This window comes from Apodemus sylvaticus, chromosome 4 (genome assembly GCF_947179515.1).
Source record: "Apodemus sylvaticus chromosome 4, mApoSyl1.1, whole genome shotgun sequence".
Taxonomy (NCBI): domain Eukaryota; kingdom Metazoa; phylum Chordata; class Mammalia; order Rodentia; family Muridae; genus Apodemus; species Apodemus sylvaticus.
The window spans coordinates 56655430-56675201 of NC_067475.1; the positions used below are offsets into that span (position 1 = coordinate 56655430).

At 35.7% G+C, this 19772-nt stretch overlaps 1 protein-coding gene across 1 annotated transcript in view; it reads left to right on the forward strand.

Annotated features, from left to right (window-relative positions):
* The first annotated feature begins 769 nt into the window (after nt 1-769).
* Nucleotides 770-19772, forward strand: part of Cd53 (CD53 molecule) — a 28764-nt gene continuing 9761 nt past the window's right edge. The window contains exons 1-3 of the mRNA XM_052179505.1: nt 770-890; nt 17175-17253; nt 18923-19111. Coding sequence (XP_052035465.1) covers nt 17191-17253; nt 18923-19111 — 252 coding nt within the window. The 5' untranslated portion in view covers nt 770-890; nt 17175-17190. The remainder of the gene's footprint in view (nt 891-17174; nt 17254-18922; nt 19112-19772) is intronic.

Here is a 19772-nt window from a genome sequence, read left to right on the forward strand (position 1 = left end):
AAGAGTAAAAAAAAAATAATTTAATTTTTCTGTTAGTAGCTATCTAAATTTTCCAGCTCTTATTTAATTCATTTTAGTTTTTCTTTTTAAAAATATTTACTTATTTTATGCACATGAATACATTGTAGCTGTCTTCAGACACAGTAGAAGAGGGCAATGGAGCCAATTCTAGATAGTTGTGAGTCACCATGTGGTTGCTGGGAATTGAACTCAGGACCTCTAGAAGAGCAGTCAGTGCTCTTAACCACTGAGCCATCTCTCCAGCTGCATTTTAGTTTTTCTAGTACATGTTTTGATATACTTTTGTCAAAAAGTAGGTATCTAATCCTACACAAGTTTAACTCTGTCTCCTCTACTATGGTCTATTGGTTTGCAAGTACGTTTTAGTTCTAGTACTGGGCTGTCTTTGTCAATATGATTTAGTAGTATAATTTGTGGTCAAATGGTGGGGACACATACACAGAAATAAACCCATGGGTAATTTGTAGTTGCTGCTTTAATTGAGAAGCACTTTTCTATGGCAAGGAACTATCACCCAAATTACTGTAGACTCAGTAATTTGAGTTCAAATTACTCAGGACTCAGATTGGTGTATCAGACCTTCTTTATAGCTTGCAAAAACCAGCTTAGAATAGGCTGTGAGTGGAAGCCTCTAAAACCCCACTAAGGAACAGTTGACTATTTGAACCTAAGAGAGAACACTCAGTCTCACTTCCTCACTCTTCTCGCTTGGGTTTCCTGTCGTCACAGCATGATTGTATTTTTTTTTATCTCTTCACTTCTCCTTTTACACAAATAGACATAGACTTCTGGCTTACAGGCTGTGCTGGCCACCTAAAAGATAATCAGTGAATTCTACCTGAAGAACTGAGGGACTCTGCCTTCAAAAGGTAAGACTTATGACTTTTAACAGCTCTGAACCTGCTAATGAGGCACACAGCATTTTGAGAGTCTCCACACATCCTTTTAGTAACGTTAAAATGTCTGGTGTTTACAAACATTTAGACCAGCACTTCCCTTAGGCAATTGGGCTAGAAATACTTTGATTTAATTGGTGTTTTATTTTCTGATATCTCTTTGGACCTGGGCATCCATGAGCTTACATTGTTATGCCACTTGAATTGCTTATTGTATATGGTGGTTTCTAATGCTTGAAGTTTTCTAGGTGAGATGAGATGAAATTGGGGAGATCTTCTATGTTGTTTGTTCTTTAGAAACCTTGAAGATTCATTTTAAAGTGAGGAGTAAAATCATAGCTAGAATTATTTAGATTAGTAACCAGAAGATGCGTTGTCTTTGAAAACATTTTAAAAGGAAAATTAGAGCTGCGGCCGTCGTCATGTTTTGGTATAAGATAGGTACAAAAAACTTCAACATAGGTGTTCTGCAATGTACTTCGAGATTTCATTCCTATGTACCCTCTAGGGATGCTTAGTTTGGGAGCTTTCAAAGAGGAAGATAAACATTGTGATCTGAAGGCTTCTTTCTTCACATTAAATGATCTGTGATATACAAAGGTTAAACATTGACAAATCTCATATAAAATGTGCAGCCGAAAGGAAACATGCATAACTTGATATAGTTTCCTACTTACAAGCCGTTCTAGGGTGTAAATATTCATCAAAATAATAGTTAAGCTCTGGTCAATACAAAATGCCTGCATGAGGTCTTTCTCGGTCCAAGAACTGTGAAAAGCTCATTTGATTATAATCTAAAGGGGAGAAAGTAAAGTATCCATCTCCAAATTTACTCACCTAAAATTCAAGGGAGATGATTGGGAGATAGTTGCAGCTTATCGGAGCCTCCTTCAGAAGGCATAAGAAGCATTATGTTTAGAAATAGTGACCTATACTGGGGCATAGGTTAAGGGGTTATCGGGGTGGAAACCAGGAAAGGGGACATTTGAAATGTAAATAAAGAACATATTTAATAAAAAGAAGAAATAGTGAACTATGAGAACTAAGTTAAAAACCCTGGCTTAGGCACCCCTTGATTTCTGACAGTATGTGGTTGATACAGAGTAGAAAGGAAGGAGAACGGAGAATTTGCCCAGTAATGGTTTTGTCCTTGAGATTGAGCCAAAGAAGAATTTTATCTGCTCTGTGAGAAACGTTTTTTGTTTTTTGTTTTTTGTTTTCTCAATCTCGATCCAAATCTTCACTGCTTTGAAACTGGTTGATTAAGAGCAGAGGCTGAACTGAAATGTGGTTTCCTGTGTGGGCCAGTTAAAGTTCTTTTGCTTTTAGATATGATGGCTGCTTATCTTTATGCTCATGGGAAGTGATTCACAGCCCAGGCCAACACAGCTACCTCACTACCACTCAAAGGATTTCAGTTTGTTAGCAAGAGGCAAAGATATAAAGGAAAACCTCTGTTTCTTTGACACCTTCTATGGACTTTGACTGCTTAGAAGCCTCAGACTAGTGCTTTGCTTCCTCATTCCCTCCTACCCAGCAGTGTACCAATAGCCAGGCACTGCGCTTAGGTGCTAGAAACACAAAGTTAACGGATGTGGTTGCCAGTCCCAAAAAGATTACCATGGAGGGCAGATATTAGGACACACATAACATAAAAGAATATGCTCTTTTCTATAAAGTAGGGAGAATGTACGCAACATACAGGAGTTCAGGAGTTTTCCAAAGACTCCCTGAGAGAGGAGACTGCTACAAATTTATTATAGAGACTGGAAACATTAGCATTTCCAGTTAAAAGACACTGTATATGTACTCAAAGAAGTATTACTCCCCCATTTCCTTCCATGGTAGAAATGAAATTAAGCAAGAGAGACTAGTCACATGGTCACAGGAAGCACCAAGCCCTTTCTTCTACTGGGCAACTGAAAGTATATGGCAAGTTTACTCAACAGACAAGTGTTGGGTGTATCAAAGAGCAGAGCCTGAGACTTAGATACTTTTGATTGAATGTGGCTCTGAGTTAGGGCACAGATCCCTTCTAACTTGGGTGTTTCCTGTGATCAGAAGGAAAGATAGAGGTTTTTATGAAGTTGTAGCCATTCCCCTCCTTCCAGTTTCTATACAATGACCAGTATGTTGATTTGGTTATAGTGGTTTGGCTTTTGTCCATAATCAGCCTATAGCACTTTATATAACAACAAACATCCACTGTGCGTAGGTTGCTCTGTAGACCAGGCATCTGCCCTTAGGATGTTGCTCTTTGTACTAGGACCTTGCCTTCAGGATGGTTTCAGGACTAGCTACCACTTCAGGTATATGTGTTGAATCAAAACAATCTATAGAAACCAGATACCTGTCTAGATCGGGCCTCCAGGGTTACTGCTCCTGGATGAGAGGGAGGCTGGATATTTGATTTGAGAAGAAAGCTTTTGATAAAGAATAAGGTATGTATTTATAAAGCCAGTAGGTAAGAACTTACAATATAAGCCATTCATCTCTATGTTGGGGTATAGATGCAAATCTTCTCTACTGACCGTCCATTCTCACCAAGTAGAATAATATAATTTACTGCAAAGTTCTTTATCATTTTAGGATAATAAAAAAGGTATGATGCCTACTGGATGGACTGTGTGAGAGCTTCAGGTAACAGCTCCTAGTTTAAGTAATAGCCTTATTATAAAGATCTTTACCCCTACTAGTAAGCTACTAGTAACATCTAGCTGAGCTCCCAGATGGGAAAAATGAGCCCTTACCATCATTTGGGTTTATCTGTCTTCACTCTCCTCTTTCTTTTCCTTTCTTTTCCTTTCCTTTCTTTTCTTTTCTTTTCTTTTCTTTTCTTTTCTTTCCTTTCCTTTCCTTTCTTTTCTTTTCTTTTCTTTTCTTTTCTTTTCTTTTCTTTTCTTTTTCTCTTCATTATTTTCCTTTTCACAAACTTTTTCTTATAAATCTGCATGGTACTACCAGAGGACCCCTTTATACCACTCCTGGGCATATACCCAGAGGGTTCCCAAGCATGCAATAAGGACACATGCTCCACTATATTCATAGCAGCACTATTTATAATAGCCAGAAGCTGGAAAGAACCCAGATGTCCTTCAACAGAAGAATGGATACAGAAAATGTGCTATATTTACACTATGGAACACTACTCAGCTATTAAAAAAATGAATTCATGAAATTATTAGGCAAATGGGTAGAACTGGAAAATATCATCCTAAGTGAGGTAACCCAATCACAAAAGAGCACACATGGTATGCACCCACTGACAAGTGGATATTAGTCCAGAAGCTTGGAATACCCAAGACACAATTCACATATCAAATGATGCCCAAGAAGGAAGTAAGGAGAGGCCCCTGGTCCTAGAAAGGCTCAATGCAGCAGTGTAGGGGAATACCAGGACAGGGAAGCGGGAGGTGGTTGATTGGGGAACAGGGGGAGGGAAGAAGGCTTATGGGACTTTTGGGGAGAGGGTATCCAGGAAAGTGGAAATCATTTGAAATATAAATAAAGAATATATCTAATAAAAAGTAAATTAAAAAAATAGAAATAAATGGCAAACAAAATGTTTAAAGAAGTATTGCCAAAAAACAAAATGAGAAAAAAGGTGATTAAAGCCTTTTCAGCCCATGGTACATTTTAATCTTGAGAACCTCTCAGGAGCTCAGGGCCACTTTCAGAAATGGCTTTGTCTTTCAGTTGGTGTTCACTGAACCTCTGGCACTGAGCCATTCAGGAAATTCTACCACATTTATTCCTTGGAACAATAAGAGGGCGCTGTTATTAGCCTAGTTTAAAGATGAGGAAACTAAAAGTTTCACAGCTTAAGGAAGTTGTCCAAGGCTGTAATTTTAAGGGGCAGAGCTGGAACTTAAACTAAACCTGATTCTAAAGTTTTTTTTTTTTTTTTTTAAATCAGAACATGATCTGTACTCATTGAACTCAGTGAGTCATCTTCACTGAGTTACATTGCTCACGTATAGTTTTTCCACACCTGGAAGCAATGTTAAGCCAGTGATTACCTGCAATCTGACTTCATTTGATCCAATCTGCAAAGCAGCAAGTCCACCAAAGCTCTATGCTTTGCTGAAGCTGAAGCTGACATTAGGCTGACAGGCAGTCACAAGTCTAAATGTATCTGTGGAGCATATCAACAAGAGATATGTTCTCCCACAACCTGCCAAGTTAATATGTGCTGAATAAATAGATCCCAATATAATGGTACAGTATTATGAATAAGAAATTTTTAGTATAAAATTACATAATTTTGTAAGTGTACTTTTTTTATAGATCCACAATGAATATTAGTTTACAACAAATTATTTAAAGGTGCACAAAAAATACCTTTTCTCCAGTCCACATTAGAGTGTCTATTGTTCTTGTCATGATTAATTAGTCATGTTGTTGAGACTTGATGTGTGTAGTTCCAGACATTCCTTGGACACACAATGAACTCCCTGATCTCCTGGATCTTACAATCTTTCTTCCCTCTTCTACACAATGTTCTCTGAATCTTAAGTATGAGAGTTGTTTCATAGGTGTATCAATTGGGGTTGGATTTCAGAACTCTTCATTTTGATTGGATGGTTTTGTCTATTGAAAACCAAAGTTTCCTTGATGTGGGGTAAGGACCACACTGATCTGTAGGCATAAGAATAAATATTTAGAATGTAGTTAGGATTATTTTTATTTAGTAAAGTGGAGGTGTTGATACTCCTCTATGATCCACAATTCACTAGCCCTTGTCACTGGTTAGGTTTCTTGTATTTTCTTCTTATTGAGTGGATTGCAAGTACAATGAGGTACCTGCTGGTTATTCATAATTTATGTAGTTATTACCATATGCTTAGCATTATCATGTAATTATGGCCAAAGTTGGGGTTCATGGGTATCATATCTGTGTAGGGCCGCTGGTTGCTTCCCTCCTTTGGAAGCTTACATAGCACCTAAATTGATGTAATTTACTTTTGAAATGTTCTGACCATGGATTTCTTGCATTCTTTCCTGTCTTGTATTTGGTTTTGTTCAAGAAGAACTTGTTAATATCTCATATATGTTTTATGTGAAAGTAAAACTCTTTGCTGGTGTTACAGATTGACCTCTGAGACTGAATTAGATAAAGACAAAGCTGGAAAACTGGTAGGATGTTTAGAAGTTTCTGTCTAACCAGAACCATCTCAAAACTTGATCTCATTGGTGTTGCAATTGCAGATCAAAAGAAAGAGATCAAACTAGGAACCTACAAGATAGTTCACTAGCCCAAGATCTTTACTTGGAGTAATTAGTGTTTGGTTCTGGTTCCCACCCTGGCCCCAGATCACTGTGGTTTAGTTTTGGAGGGTTTCTGGAAATTGACGTCAGGAGCTTTCTTCATAAAAACATAACCCTGTGAGTCATGGGGAGGAAGTAGCAGATTCTAACAGTTAGGTAGATATGAGTTCCTCTGAGTGTTAGACAGAAGAGTTGGAGGTTTCAAAACTGGCTGTTAAGGGTGAAGAAATAGAAGGTGAAATTTTGTCTCAGCTAGTATGAAAATAGGGCCATTGTAGCATTTTGCAAAAGTATTAGCTAGATTCACCAACTGAGCAGATTTTATAATTCAATTTTATATGAGTCTGAGCATATAGAAGATCAGAAAAGAAAGAAACAATAGCCTTTTTATTTCTGTGAAGGACAGAGTCAATGTTGACTCACCCAGGTTTCTGAGCACCTTGGTCATTGAGGCTCTGTGGAGAATTGGTTTTTATAAGTCTGGAAAAACTGTAACAGGACTCAAGGATGCTGGAACTTGTTTAGCTCTAGGAGGCAGTTTACTTGGTGACCTTCTGTTAGTTGATGAAGAACTTAGTCTCCTATGCTTAAAACATAATTTATTAACAACAACAAAAAATACCAAGGTTCCTGATCAATCTTGTTCATTCCACTATATTAGAATATTTGGAGCTAACAAATGAAGTCCACCTACTTGTTTAGCAGTCTTATTAATTTTTAGTGTAATTAGGTGCTGTGCTAGGCATTAGTAATTCAAAGATGAATGAAGTATGCCTACTCTCAAAACTTCACAGTTTTCTAGTGAAAAAAAAAGACACTTGTAATAGAGAGATTTTTGTACAAGGGAAGAAATTCACAGAATTAGATCACTCCTTTCGAGGATCAAGAGCTAGACAGGAAAAATTAGAAGTCATCAGGGAAGGTTTTGAGGAAAGATGATATAAGCTGAGTAAAAGAATGGTTATTAACTAGTAAGAATAAATGTTGAGGACAGAAAGACAGATTTCAATAAAGAATCACATGAGCAAAAGAAAGAAAGGAGTTTTTAAAACAAACACTCAAAGCTGATTGCTAAACTTTTACGTAAATATATATTATATATTATGAGTCTCAAGTCATCAGGATGGGCTTTTTACATATAGTTACCTGCATAAATACATTGCTTCAGTCAAGAAAATATCATATCCCACATTCTTAAAAATTCCTCACTATCTTTTGTAATCCCTTTCACACATCTTTCACTATACTCACTTCTTAATCCTATGCCATGTTTATCTCATGCAATCTCTGGTCTGATTTCTACTTCTATATATATTTTTCATTTTCTGAAAAGTTATGTACCTGGAATCATGTAGTATGTATTTTATATGTGTATATCTTTTGTTACTCACCATACTTATTCGTTTACATTTTAATTAGTTCTTTGAAAGCTTCATACATCATTTTAAAAATATTCATTACTTTCCCCAACTCTTCCCTGATTCACCCCCTTCCCTACCCATCCAGTGTTCATTATTAAAGGCTAATTTGTGCTGCCCAAATATTCTTGGATGCGAAAGACCTTCCACTGGAAGTGGTTGACTTATAAGGGCCTATACTCTTAAACTGTTGCTCACAGAAGTTAACAATTGCCAATAATGCCACAGCTTGTGGGAGGATAGTGTGCCCAGATCCCCTTTCCATGTTGAGATTTGATCTGGATTAGGTTTGAATGCACCTTGGTTTCGTACATGCTGTCAAAACCAGTGTGGATCCATATGTGTGATGACCCTGCTGTGTCTAGGAAATGTTTTCCTGTAATCATCTGCCAAATCAGGCTTTACTTCTTTATGAACCCTCTTCTGAAATGACCCATGAGCTTTGGGAGAGTGGCAGTTCTGTCTTTAGTGATAAGCATTCTTCAATTTCTTATTCTTTGTACCTTGACTAGTTGTGGGAAACTGTGTTAATCACTGTCTACTGCAAACAGAAACTTCTTAGATGCAGTCTGAGAGATACAATAGTTTATGGTCATAATGATAAATCATTAGGAATTAGTTTAATACTATGTATATTGATCAGGATAGTAATAGATACATCTGTAGTGTCTATGAATTGTCTAGACATAGATTCTTAGTCTGGTGATGTTACTGGGTATGGGTTTCATCTTGTGGAACAAGATTTAAATCCAACAAGAAAGTGGTTGGTTACTCACAAGATGTTCAAGTCACTATTGCACCATACTAATGTCTTTTGAGCCAATCATTATTTAGCTCACAGGGTTCATAGCTGTGTATGATTAATGGCTGAGTTCCTTCTCCAGAAGCTTGCCCAAAACCTTCTAGTACTATGGAAGTTAACTAATAGTAGAGATTCATTTTGAGATTCATGCCCACGTGATTTCACTATGTTCTGTGTGACTCAAGTGTGTGGTGTCTTCAGCAATAGGGTCTTATTGACAAGTTCTGAGGGGTAACTAAGAACAACAGTAATAGACTATAATATTTGAGGGTCTATCTGACATCAGTGGCCAACAACCCCAAAGAAAATAACTCATATATGCAACTTAGCTTTTTGTTAGTCTCTGGTATCTAGTAGGGCATTGTTGCCCTTTTATAGGGTAACTAAATCCCTTTTTAACTCTCTCTATATACATATCTACAGTAGATGTTTTTGTATTTTTCAAAAGTCTTTAATGTTACTTGCCCCTTTCTACGCTCCTCTACTGCACATTCTCCATTCCAATTCTGTAGCATATCATAGATCGTTCATTCCACTTTATTGCTGAGAAGTATTCTGGTATCTAGTTATAGTAAGTTCACTTGTGCATTAATATGTTAAAGGGAATTTGTTTCCACTTTGGAACTATTAACAAACCGAGCTGTTGTGAACATTCTTGTATAATTCTTTGTATGTGCTTTTATTTGTTTTTCTTGAGAAAATGCCTAGAAGCAGAATGAATTCCTTGATCATAAATATTTAACATTTTACATAACCAGCAATTTGATTTTCAACATGAACAATAGCATATGAGAATTGGTTCTATATTTTCACCAAGACTTGTTATACTTATTTTTTAAAACTATATTAGCCTTATTAGAAAATGTATAGTAATGATATTATCATTTAATTTTCATTTCCTGACTGGCAAGAGAAATAAATATTTGATCTCATTTTCCACCCACATATTCTTTAGAATAAAACATCTATTGAGATGTTTGTCCATTTTAAATTGGGTTGTTTACTTTTTAGTATTAGGTTTAAAAGCACTTTATAAACTCTGAGTAAAAACATTTACTTTCTTTTTTTTCAATATAAGATTTTACTGTATCAATTATATCAACTGTTGTCAACCTGTGGGTTATGACCCCCTTGGGAGGTTGAATGACACTTTCACAGGGATTTCCTAAGATCAGTGGAAAACACAGATATTTAAATTGTGATTCATAATAGTAGCGAAATTAAAGGTATGGGGTATCAATTAAAATAGCTTTATGGTTGGGGTTACCACAACTTGAGGAATTATAGCACAAGGTTGCAGCATTAGGAAGGTTGAAAACTACTGCTCTAGACTGACACTGAACTCCTTGTCTGAAGAGATATTTCTGCCTTAGCTTCCCACTTCTTGAATAGTAGGAAATACAGGGGTCATGAACTTGGACTAAAATATAACTCATGTGATTTGTAAATGTTCTTTCCCTGTCTGTAATTTCTGTTCCCTCTTTCCCAGTATACCAATTTTTGGACTGTGCTTTTGGTGTTTTATCTAAGCATAACTATGTTACTAAGCATAATGGATAGTATCATCTCTGACATTGTTTTGTGCTTTGAAGTTTTTTATTAAGATTCAATATTAGTTTATAAATATTTTTGTTTTCTTTTATGAGACATGGTTTCTCTGTGTAGCCCTGGCTGTCCTGGAACTCACTCTGTAGCCCAGGCTGGCCTTGAACTCAGAAATCTGCCTGCCTCTGCGTCCCAAGTGCTGGTATTAAAGGCATGTGCTACCACTTCCCAGCAAATACTTTTGATATAGTAAGATCTTTAGAGTCAAGATTTTAAAATAAATATTGACATTCAATCGTTCCAGTGTTGTTTGTTGAAAAGAATATTCTTTATTCCCTACTGTATTGAGTTTACAGATTGATTGTAAATCTGTTTGCTACAAATATGTGAATTCTACTTAGTTTCAGTATGTTGCTTGACATTAAGACTAGATAATTTTAATGTTATAGCTTTATATAAAGCAACATAAGTAGATAGTATCTGGCCTTAAACATTGTTCTTTATAAAATTCATTTTATTATTTTAAACACTTTGAATTCCTAAAGGATCCCAGAATTTATTAGTGTATACATATAAATCTGCCATGAGATTATGGATTAAGAGTATAAGCAACTTACATATAACATGTGAATAACTGACATTTTAGCAATATTGTTAAAATAGATCCATCGACATAGTATAACTTTCCATTTCTCATATATTTTTCAAATTCAGAAACACTTTTTTAGTTTTTGTTGTATAACTCTTGTATAACATTTGTTAGGTTTATCCCCATTTAGCTCTGTATCTTTCATAGTTGATGCTGTTCTTTATAATAGCCTCAAAAGTTTATTTCTTATCATTGCTTGTATATAAAATACTAACAATTTTTCATTCATTTTTCTTTTATTGAAGATACATTCTTTGACAAATTATAGTTTCCCCCCCCTCTATTCTTTCCAGTTTCCCCCACCTCCCTTTCTCTCTGGATCCACTCTATTTCTGACTCTCGTTAGAAAACAATGGCCTTCTAAGTAATAACATCCACACATAACAAAATATAATGAGATGAAACAAAACTATTATATTGAAGTTAGACATGGTGACTCAACAGAAAGAAGCATCCCAAGAGCAGGTATCAAAAGTCTGAGACCCAGTTATTCTAGGAGTCAGGAGTCCCAGAAATATACTAAGCTACTAGCTATAACATATGCACAGAGGACCTGGTGTAGATCCATGTATGCCCTGTGCTTGCTGTTTTAGTCTCTGTGAGCTCATATACATCATGCTTAATTGATTCATAGGTCCTTGTTCTCCTGGTATACATTACTCCCTATGCCTCTTACAGCCTTACATGCCTTCTCCTCCACAGGATGCCCTGAGTTCTAGGGGGATGTATTTTATGGAGACCTTCCATCCTCCCATTTAGATTCTCCTTTTGTATAATGTTTGTGGATGGGTCTCTGCATCTGTCTCCAGATGGAAGTAGCTACTCTGATGATGACTGAATGAGGCACTGATCTATGAGTATAGTAGAATATTATTAGGAGTTATTTTATTAATATATTTTTTAAAAATAATGTTTATTATTTAATTTAATAATAATATTTAAATAAATAATTTTAAACCCTGTGAGGTACAGGATTTTAAAGTATGTCCTTAGGATTCTCTGGATTTTCTTGGTGTATATTGTTAAGTTCTCCCTTTTATTTCTAATGTTGTTAGTTTGGATATTCTCTATGTGTCCTGTAGTTAGATTTTTTTGTTACCGTGTATTTTAAAGAATATTTTCTTTTTCTAAAGCTCAAATAAATCTTTATTTGATGGTTTTCACTGTGAGAGGAGACAAGATACACATTTTAAATGATTTAACTTGTATATAATATGTATATTTTAAAATATAAAATCATCTTATAAATGTGAACTATTCTTATTCTCCAGTTAGAATAAACAAATTCTCATTTATGTAACTAGGCCAGGCACCCATCATATTACAAGTTGGTGCTTATTTTCACATTTACAAGATTGTCCATGGCTCCATTACATAAAGTGTCATACCTTGAGTTCTATTACTGAATGAATAAGTTGGCAGATAGTTTTCATGTATCCCATACCTGAGACGTTACTAGATGGTCTTGTGCTTTTCAGTTTGGTTATTGTGTGAGAAGCCTGGGCTCACAGCCAGAACATACACACTATTGACAGCAAAAGCAATATGAGGCTGAATGAAGCCTAGTCAAAAATCACCATGGGTTTATTTTAAGTAGATAGCTGCTTTTGCATGGTATGTTTATGACATGTATACAATGTCCTATGATGCATGTATGATGCAGATATAAAACTATATATTGTAATATAATTTATTTTGTATAAGTTTGTGTGTGTGTGTGTAATTTCATAATTATTTTCTCTATTTTTTTTTTTACCCTAAACCTTACCTAATGTTTCTTAAAGGTGCTGTTACAACATTTACTTTGGAAAAATCTTCAAATCTGAGGAGCTCTGTAATTGCTTTGAAAACTTTTAGGAAGGTGCATTATCATTTGAAATAAAAATAAATATATATAAAATTTTCTTTTTGATCTCCCTTCATCCTCCCTTTGACTTAACTCCATTGATTTAGAATTATACTTAGTACCATCTTTGATTACTTTTTATTTAAATATTTTCTTTTTAAAAATTTTTATTTAGTCTTTTTTACATTCCACATTTATTTATTCATTTATTTAACACCCCATATTTATTCCCCCCACCCTATAACTGTTCCACATCCTATACCTCCTCCCCACCCCCTGTTTCCACATGGATGTCCCCAACCCCACCTGACCTCTAAACTCCCTGGGGCCTCCAGTCTCTTGAGGGTTTGGTGCGTCATCTCTGAAGGAACACAGACCCAGCAGTTCTCTACTGTATGTGTGTTGGGGGCCTCATATCAGCTGGTTTATGTTGCCTGTTTGGTGGTCCAGTGTTTGAGAGATCTCAGGGGTCCAGACTAATTGAGACTGCTGGTTCTTGCCTTTACTACTCTTGGGTGAGCTTATTTCTTTTAGTTCTAGAACTTTCAGGTATGCTGTTAAGTTACTAGTATGATATCTCTCCTGTTTTATTTGTTTTGTTTTGCTTTTGTCTGTCCTAATGTAGGCATTTAGGGCTATGAACTTTCCTCTTAGCACTGTTTTCATTGTATCCCATAAGTTTGTGTATCTTGTGTATTCATATTCATTGAAAAGTCTTTAATTTATTTCCGTCTTGACATGTTTTTTTTATTCAGTAGAGGTTTGTTCAGTCTCCATGATTTCATAAGTTTTCTGTTGTTTATGTTGCTGTTGATATATAGCTTTAATCTATGGTTGGCTGATAGGATTTAGGGAATTTAAATCCGCTCTAAGACTGATAAGACTTGCTTTGTGTTTGTGTACATGATCAATTTTGCAGAAGATTCCATGATATGCAGAGAAGAGGTTATATTCTTTTGTGTTTGGGTGAAATATTCTGTGACTATATCTGTATAATATATTATACAAATATACAAAACTATATTTATAATAACATATATAACAGAATTTTTCTCTGTTTAGTTTTTTTCTGGATGATCAATCACCCAATCAACCAATTAATCAAACAAACAAACATAAAAAATACAACCAAGGAAATCAACTGAAAAGAGGAAAATTTCACTTTGAGTCATAGTTTTAAAGGTGAGGTTACTGGTCCTCATTTTTTGGGTGTGTTCTAAGCCTCAAACATTGTAGTGAAAGCACAGAAGAGAGCAAAACTCTTTACTCAATGTTTGAGCAAGAGAGAGGGAAAGGAATAAAGAAAAGAGAGGAGGAGAGAAGGAGACATATAAAAAGATACACTCTGGAATGGAATGTGCCCAATGGCCTAAATCTTTCAAACAGGCTCCATCTCCCAAAATATGAATCATCGTTGATAGCACTATTAGCTGGAGACCAAGTTTTCATTTAACATATGAGTCCTTTGGGACAATTTAACATCCAAACAACAGCTAACAAGAAAACATGGTCAATTTTCCATGAAAGTCATGTTGTCTTACCTCCGCTCTAACAATTTGCCTGGAAATTTTCTCTATTTCTCATAGTGTGGATCTGCTAGATAGAAATTCCCATAGCTTTTGTACATGTTACAGTTACATCTTGAATGTCATGCATAAATCTCATATATATTTTATATTCTTCATTTTTTCTTTTTTGTCAATAATTATTGAATATAAAATCCTGAGATGATTTTTTTGGGTGTTTTAATACTTTAAAAAAGTTTCTTAATTTATCCTGGATTGACTGTTTTTTGATAAGTCTGTTCTTATTCATATATTGCCTTTTTTAATCTACAGACATAATACTGTACAAAAAATAGACACAAATACAGACTTAGGACAGTTTAAATCTGCTGAGACAGAGTAGGAAAGTTTCTCTAATGTCTGCCAGATGTTCATGGGCCAGAAGGCTAAAGACTAATGCTCCAAAGTTTTAATTTAAAGGACTTTCCAGGTGTTTAGTGGTCTCTATCAATTGGTTTAGTTTTGGAAGCTGTGTTAGGCTTCCTATATTTTCAATTAATATCATCAGTCATTCTTCAATTTCTGATGGGGTTGAAAACTACATAGTCTCCTAGCCAACCCAGGTTTTTTACTTTGAAAGGAACAGATTTAAAAAGATGGTTTTCATATGACATTCAGTCTCAAGCCAGGACATAAGTCAGGTACAGAACCATAGTCTTTTAGGATAGAGGATGGTGTTTAATTTTATTGACAAATACGTTGGACTGGGTGTTAGGTCTCTTGCATTTTATAAATTACAAAATGGTTATAATTGTGTTCAATATATATCTGAGATAAAAGAGTCTTTTAGTTGGACAGAAGCTTAAATTTTATTTTTGAAAAAAGTCTTTTTTTTTAATTAAGCAGAAGGAGTGAAGTGTTACAGGAATTTTCCTGTTCAATTTCATCAGTACAGAGAGGGTCTGTGATTGGACAGGAAAATAGGGGGGCAGAGCTAGGGGTTGTGGGGACAGGGCACATGGAGAAGGAAGAGAGAAGAACCAGGATGGCTGCAGACATTTTTCTGTGTAATTTCATAAGATTAGAAATATTGAGATAAAGCTTTATCAATTTTAATTGACTCTAGAATTACTGTATTGGCATCTTGTAATTATGTCTATAATATACACAAATCTAATTGGCTAACTAATTAAGATTGAGAGTCATGCTTTACTGGGTTATTGGATGATGAGCTAACAGACCGTGGGATAAGTGTGTGGTGTAGTGTATAGAAGTGTTGAGCTAGATGCTGCAAGGGTTAGCTCTAGAGAGTGGCTGAGTCTGCTCCAGAGAGTCTCTGGTGGTGGCAGGAGTGCAGGAGTATAGTCCAGCACTACCACTGAGAATTGGCAGGGTTCATTTTTAATATTTCCCACAACAATGTGCCGTTATATGCACATCTTGAAATCAAATATTAACATGGTTTCTCTAGATGGGCATTGTCTAGATATAATTCTCATTCTTCCCTCTCTCTTTCACTCTCTCTTCTTTTCCCTCCCTCCCTCCCTCCCTTCCTTCCTTCCTTCCTTCCTTCCTTCCTTCCTTCCTTCCTTCCTTCCTTCCTTCCTTCCTTCTTTCCTTCCTTCCTTCCTCTATTTTCCCCATTCTCTCTCTCTCTCTCTCTCTCTCTCTCTCTCTCTCTCTCTCTCTCTCTCTCTCTCCCTCTCTCTCTCTCTCTCTCTCTCTCTCTCTCATGCACACACATGCACACTGCATTTGTCTTTCTTGTTACCTCCTATGTATGTAGTGTCCTGTGCATTGGCATAAATCAAAGAATGATAGAGCTGAACACCTGCTGTACTCCTCTGGTGAATATATATATATATATATATATATATATATATATATATATATATATATATATATATATATATATAATCATACACATTCACAGAGTGGTATCTTTGCTAAAATGAAAGTGCCATTTAAAAGACTGTGCTCATAATCTGGTCTCTTTTAACTTCCTCAATATATATTTGTGCATTTAATTTCTGCTATAACACTGACATCTACTGGAAAATGTCTAATCCTTAGTCATGGTCATATTTAGAACAGAAATATAGATGGTTATATATAAAAGGATCAATGAAGCATAGGTATATCTCTTCACAATTTCATATGGAGTGGCTTTATGGACCATTCAATAAAAAAAATTCAATTATGAAAAAAGAGGCCATAAATTACAAGGAAAGTGTGGAAGGGTATATGAGAGGGTTTAGAGGGAAGGCAGGGAAGAGATATAAATGTAATTAAAATACGGTCACAAAAACAAAACAATAATAACATATGTGGTGTGTAACGAATCTCAAGACAGTTAAGGAAGTGTCTGATCAGTTCACTGGCCTTCTGCCCAGTTTGATCAGCCAATCTTGACCTCAAAGGCTGTTTTCTTGAGTAGCCAGACATTAGTCATTGATGTCACACAGGACCAAAAGCACTAGCTTAGTTTGTGTCCCCTGTGGCTCATCTTTTTGTTAGACTGACTCTATTGTTGGGTCATTGTTGCAAGTTATTCCCTATCCATTCACATTGAGGCAGTGAGGGGCCAGTGACTGGAGGAGAAAGAGGAGGAGGAGGAGGAGCTAAGAGAAGTGAAGGGAGGAGAAAGAGAGGAGGCTGGGAGACAGAGCAGAGAGGGAAGTGCAGATATCCAGATGGCTTCAGACTTATTTCTGGTGTTTTGGAGAGTTTAGAAATATTGGGATAAGACTTTATTTATAATTTGGCATTATGTAACAGGGAGTTTTATATACATAAAAATATTTGGTTAACTATTTAAGTTAAAGAGTCATGCTTTACTGGATACTTGGAAGGAGTGGGTGTTGGACCCGCTGGGACTTGGTGCAGAGGCTTGGCAGGGTGGTATTCTTTATTAATTAATTAGTACCCACTACAGGTGATGGGGCCTAGTATAGCACCAAACGTGGACTGCTGAATTGGAAAACAATCTAGCTTTCAAGATGATGGCTTTTCAAATGGGGCTTCAATTTTCAACATGTAAAATTGGGGGTTTGGGAAAATTTTTCCAAATGATAGATAAAGCTTAAACACAAGATGTTGGTGATGATCCTTGGACTCTGAACACTCTCATTTTGGAGTCTGTAGTCCTATCTTATAATACCAAATTAATCTAAAATTTCTTTTCTTCTTCTTCTTTTTTTTTTTTTTTTTTTTTTTTTTTTTAGGGCATACTATCACAGCATGGGTATGAGCAGCCTGAAATTGCTGAAATATGTTCTGTTTTTCTTTAACTTGCTTTTTTGGGTAAGTACCTCCTTTAAACATATCTGAAATAACACTCCTTCATTCCAGGTAAGCTGCCCTTTCTTCTTAAGGAAGAGTATAGTAGAGAATGTGAACTGTGCATGTCTATACCTAGATATCTAGAACACTTTACCTAGGCACAAATCAGTAATAATTTCCTCCCTTCCTGCCATTGTGTGTCACCCACCATAAACCTACAAAATTGAAAAATATCATTGCAATTAATAATGAAGGTGCCCTGTCTCTCTGGGGCTTTAGGGATGCGTTGCAAATAGCTGGCATCTGTAAACCAAATAGACTACAATTTGGGTGTTAAATTGTACATTCTCCTCATCCCAGAGGCATGGAAAATATTGACAGAGTATTCACACTGAAGTTCTATTTCTAAATTTAAAAAAATCATCTATGCTGACTTCTGTAGGACCTAGGCTAATTATATTCTCAACAACAGTGTGAAATGGTTCCTTTTTTTCAGTCATCCTGGTCAGCATTTCTTATTGATAATTTTCTTTATGACAGTCATTCTGATGGGATGGAATAGAGTCTCCAAGTAGTTTTGATGTAGCTAGAGATGTTAAATATTTTTTCATTTAATTATTGACCATTTTCACTTTATTCTTTTAAAATTGTCTACTTATTTCCATTGTTCATTTGTTGATTGGACTTTTTGTTCTTTTCTTTTTTTTTAACTTCCATATGATCTAGGCATATGATCTAGGCATTTTACTTCTCATTTTGCTTCCAAAAGAATCATAATCACCTTACAGCAAAGACAGATCTCCATCTGTGCTTTCTCTGCACCATTATCAATAGCTAAATTAGTGACATAGACTAGATATCCATCAACGGGTGACTGTATACAAGTACATGTCTAAATGTAGTATATATACATAATAGATCTTTTCTTAGTCACAATGAAGAATGAAATAGATGAAATGCAGAAAAATAGATGAAACTTGAGATTACTTTGAAATAAGTCATTCCTACTTAGAAAAGTACTTCATCTTCTTTCCATTGTGGAAGCTAAGAAAAGTATGAAGTGTTTAACTAAAAGGGGGAGTATTAGAAATGGGAAATTCAAAAGAGAAAGCAGATAAAGTTTAAGAGAGCAGTGAACATGTTTAAAGTACATTAAATGCTGGATGTGTAGAAACATAATGAGAGCTTTTTGTACAATTAATATGGACTAATAAAAATGTAAAGTTTGCAGACATACATATTCTCATGCTTGATAATTTAACATGAATAGAAGAGGTAAATATCATTATAAGTTTGGCTTCTTTTGTAGTCTTCCTATCAAGAGGATCTTCCTCAAAGACAGTGACTCTTCTATATGGTAATATTCTCCAAAGGAAAGGCCCTGTGTGGACAAATGAGTGGATAAGAGATAGAACATCTAAAGTATTAAGTTAAGCTTTTGTATAGTGAAGGTAGTAGATTAACTTTTCTTGGTATCTGAAAGTGTGTAGTAAAAGATATCAGTGTGATTCTATATGAAGAAATTGGTATTTCCTTTCTCTTATGATAGTGGGGGAACTTAGTAAAGAGGTGAGCTCATGAGTCTTGAGTCAGCAAAATCAGGTAACTCTGAGCTCAAGAAGGTGAGAATATAAATAGATACTTAAGAGCAATATTAATCTTAGAATGCAATGGATTTTTTTCCTTTCAGGTCTGTGGCTGTTGCATTTTGGGCTTTGGGATCCACTTCCTGGTCCAAAATACCTATGGAGTACTCTTCCGTAACCTCCCCTTCCTGACACTTGGCAACGTCCTGGTCATTGTGGGCTCCATTATCATGGTAGTTGCCTTCTTGGGTTGCATGGGCTCAATCAAGGAGAATAAATGCCTGCTTATGTCGGTGAGTCATTGTAGCAGCTATGATGTTCTGAGTTTGGCAGATGATAGATCAAGTCTTGGGTAATATTTTTCATGTTTTATTACTTTGGGAAACATCCACAGTCAAGAGCAGAGAGGCAGGCAGTGGTGGCACATGCCTTTAGTTCCAGCAATCAGGAGTCAGAGGCAAGTGGATCTCTGAGTTTGGGGCCAACCTAGTCTACCGAGAAAGGTCTACAGAACAGCCAGGGTTACACAAAGGAACTCTGTTTTTGAAAAAAAAAAAAAAGAGCAGAGGGGCAATAAACACACAGATTACATATTGATTCTTTTCATTCATTTGCAACTCAGATGACAACCTATGAAAAATGCAACCACAGTGGCTTGGGCCTTCCCATACCAGCCAACATAAAACCAATCCCTAAACCGCATCCCCACAGGCTTACTGGACTTAGATAATTTCTTAAGTAAAGTTTTATTTTCATTTAATTCTAGCTTGTGTCAAGTTTATAATAAAAACTAACCAATACAGCCAATCCCTTGTCAATTTAAGATACATGAATACATCACTTTGAGCCATAACTTTCTATCCTTTGTCCCATGTTAATATCACAATATAAAATGTAGTTCAAGTCTAGAAATTCCCCAACACATTACAAAATTTTCAAGACTTCAAACTCTAA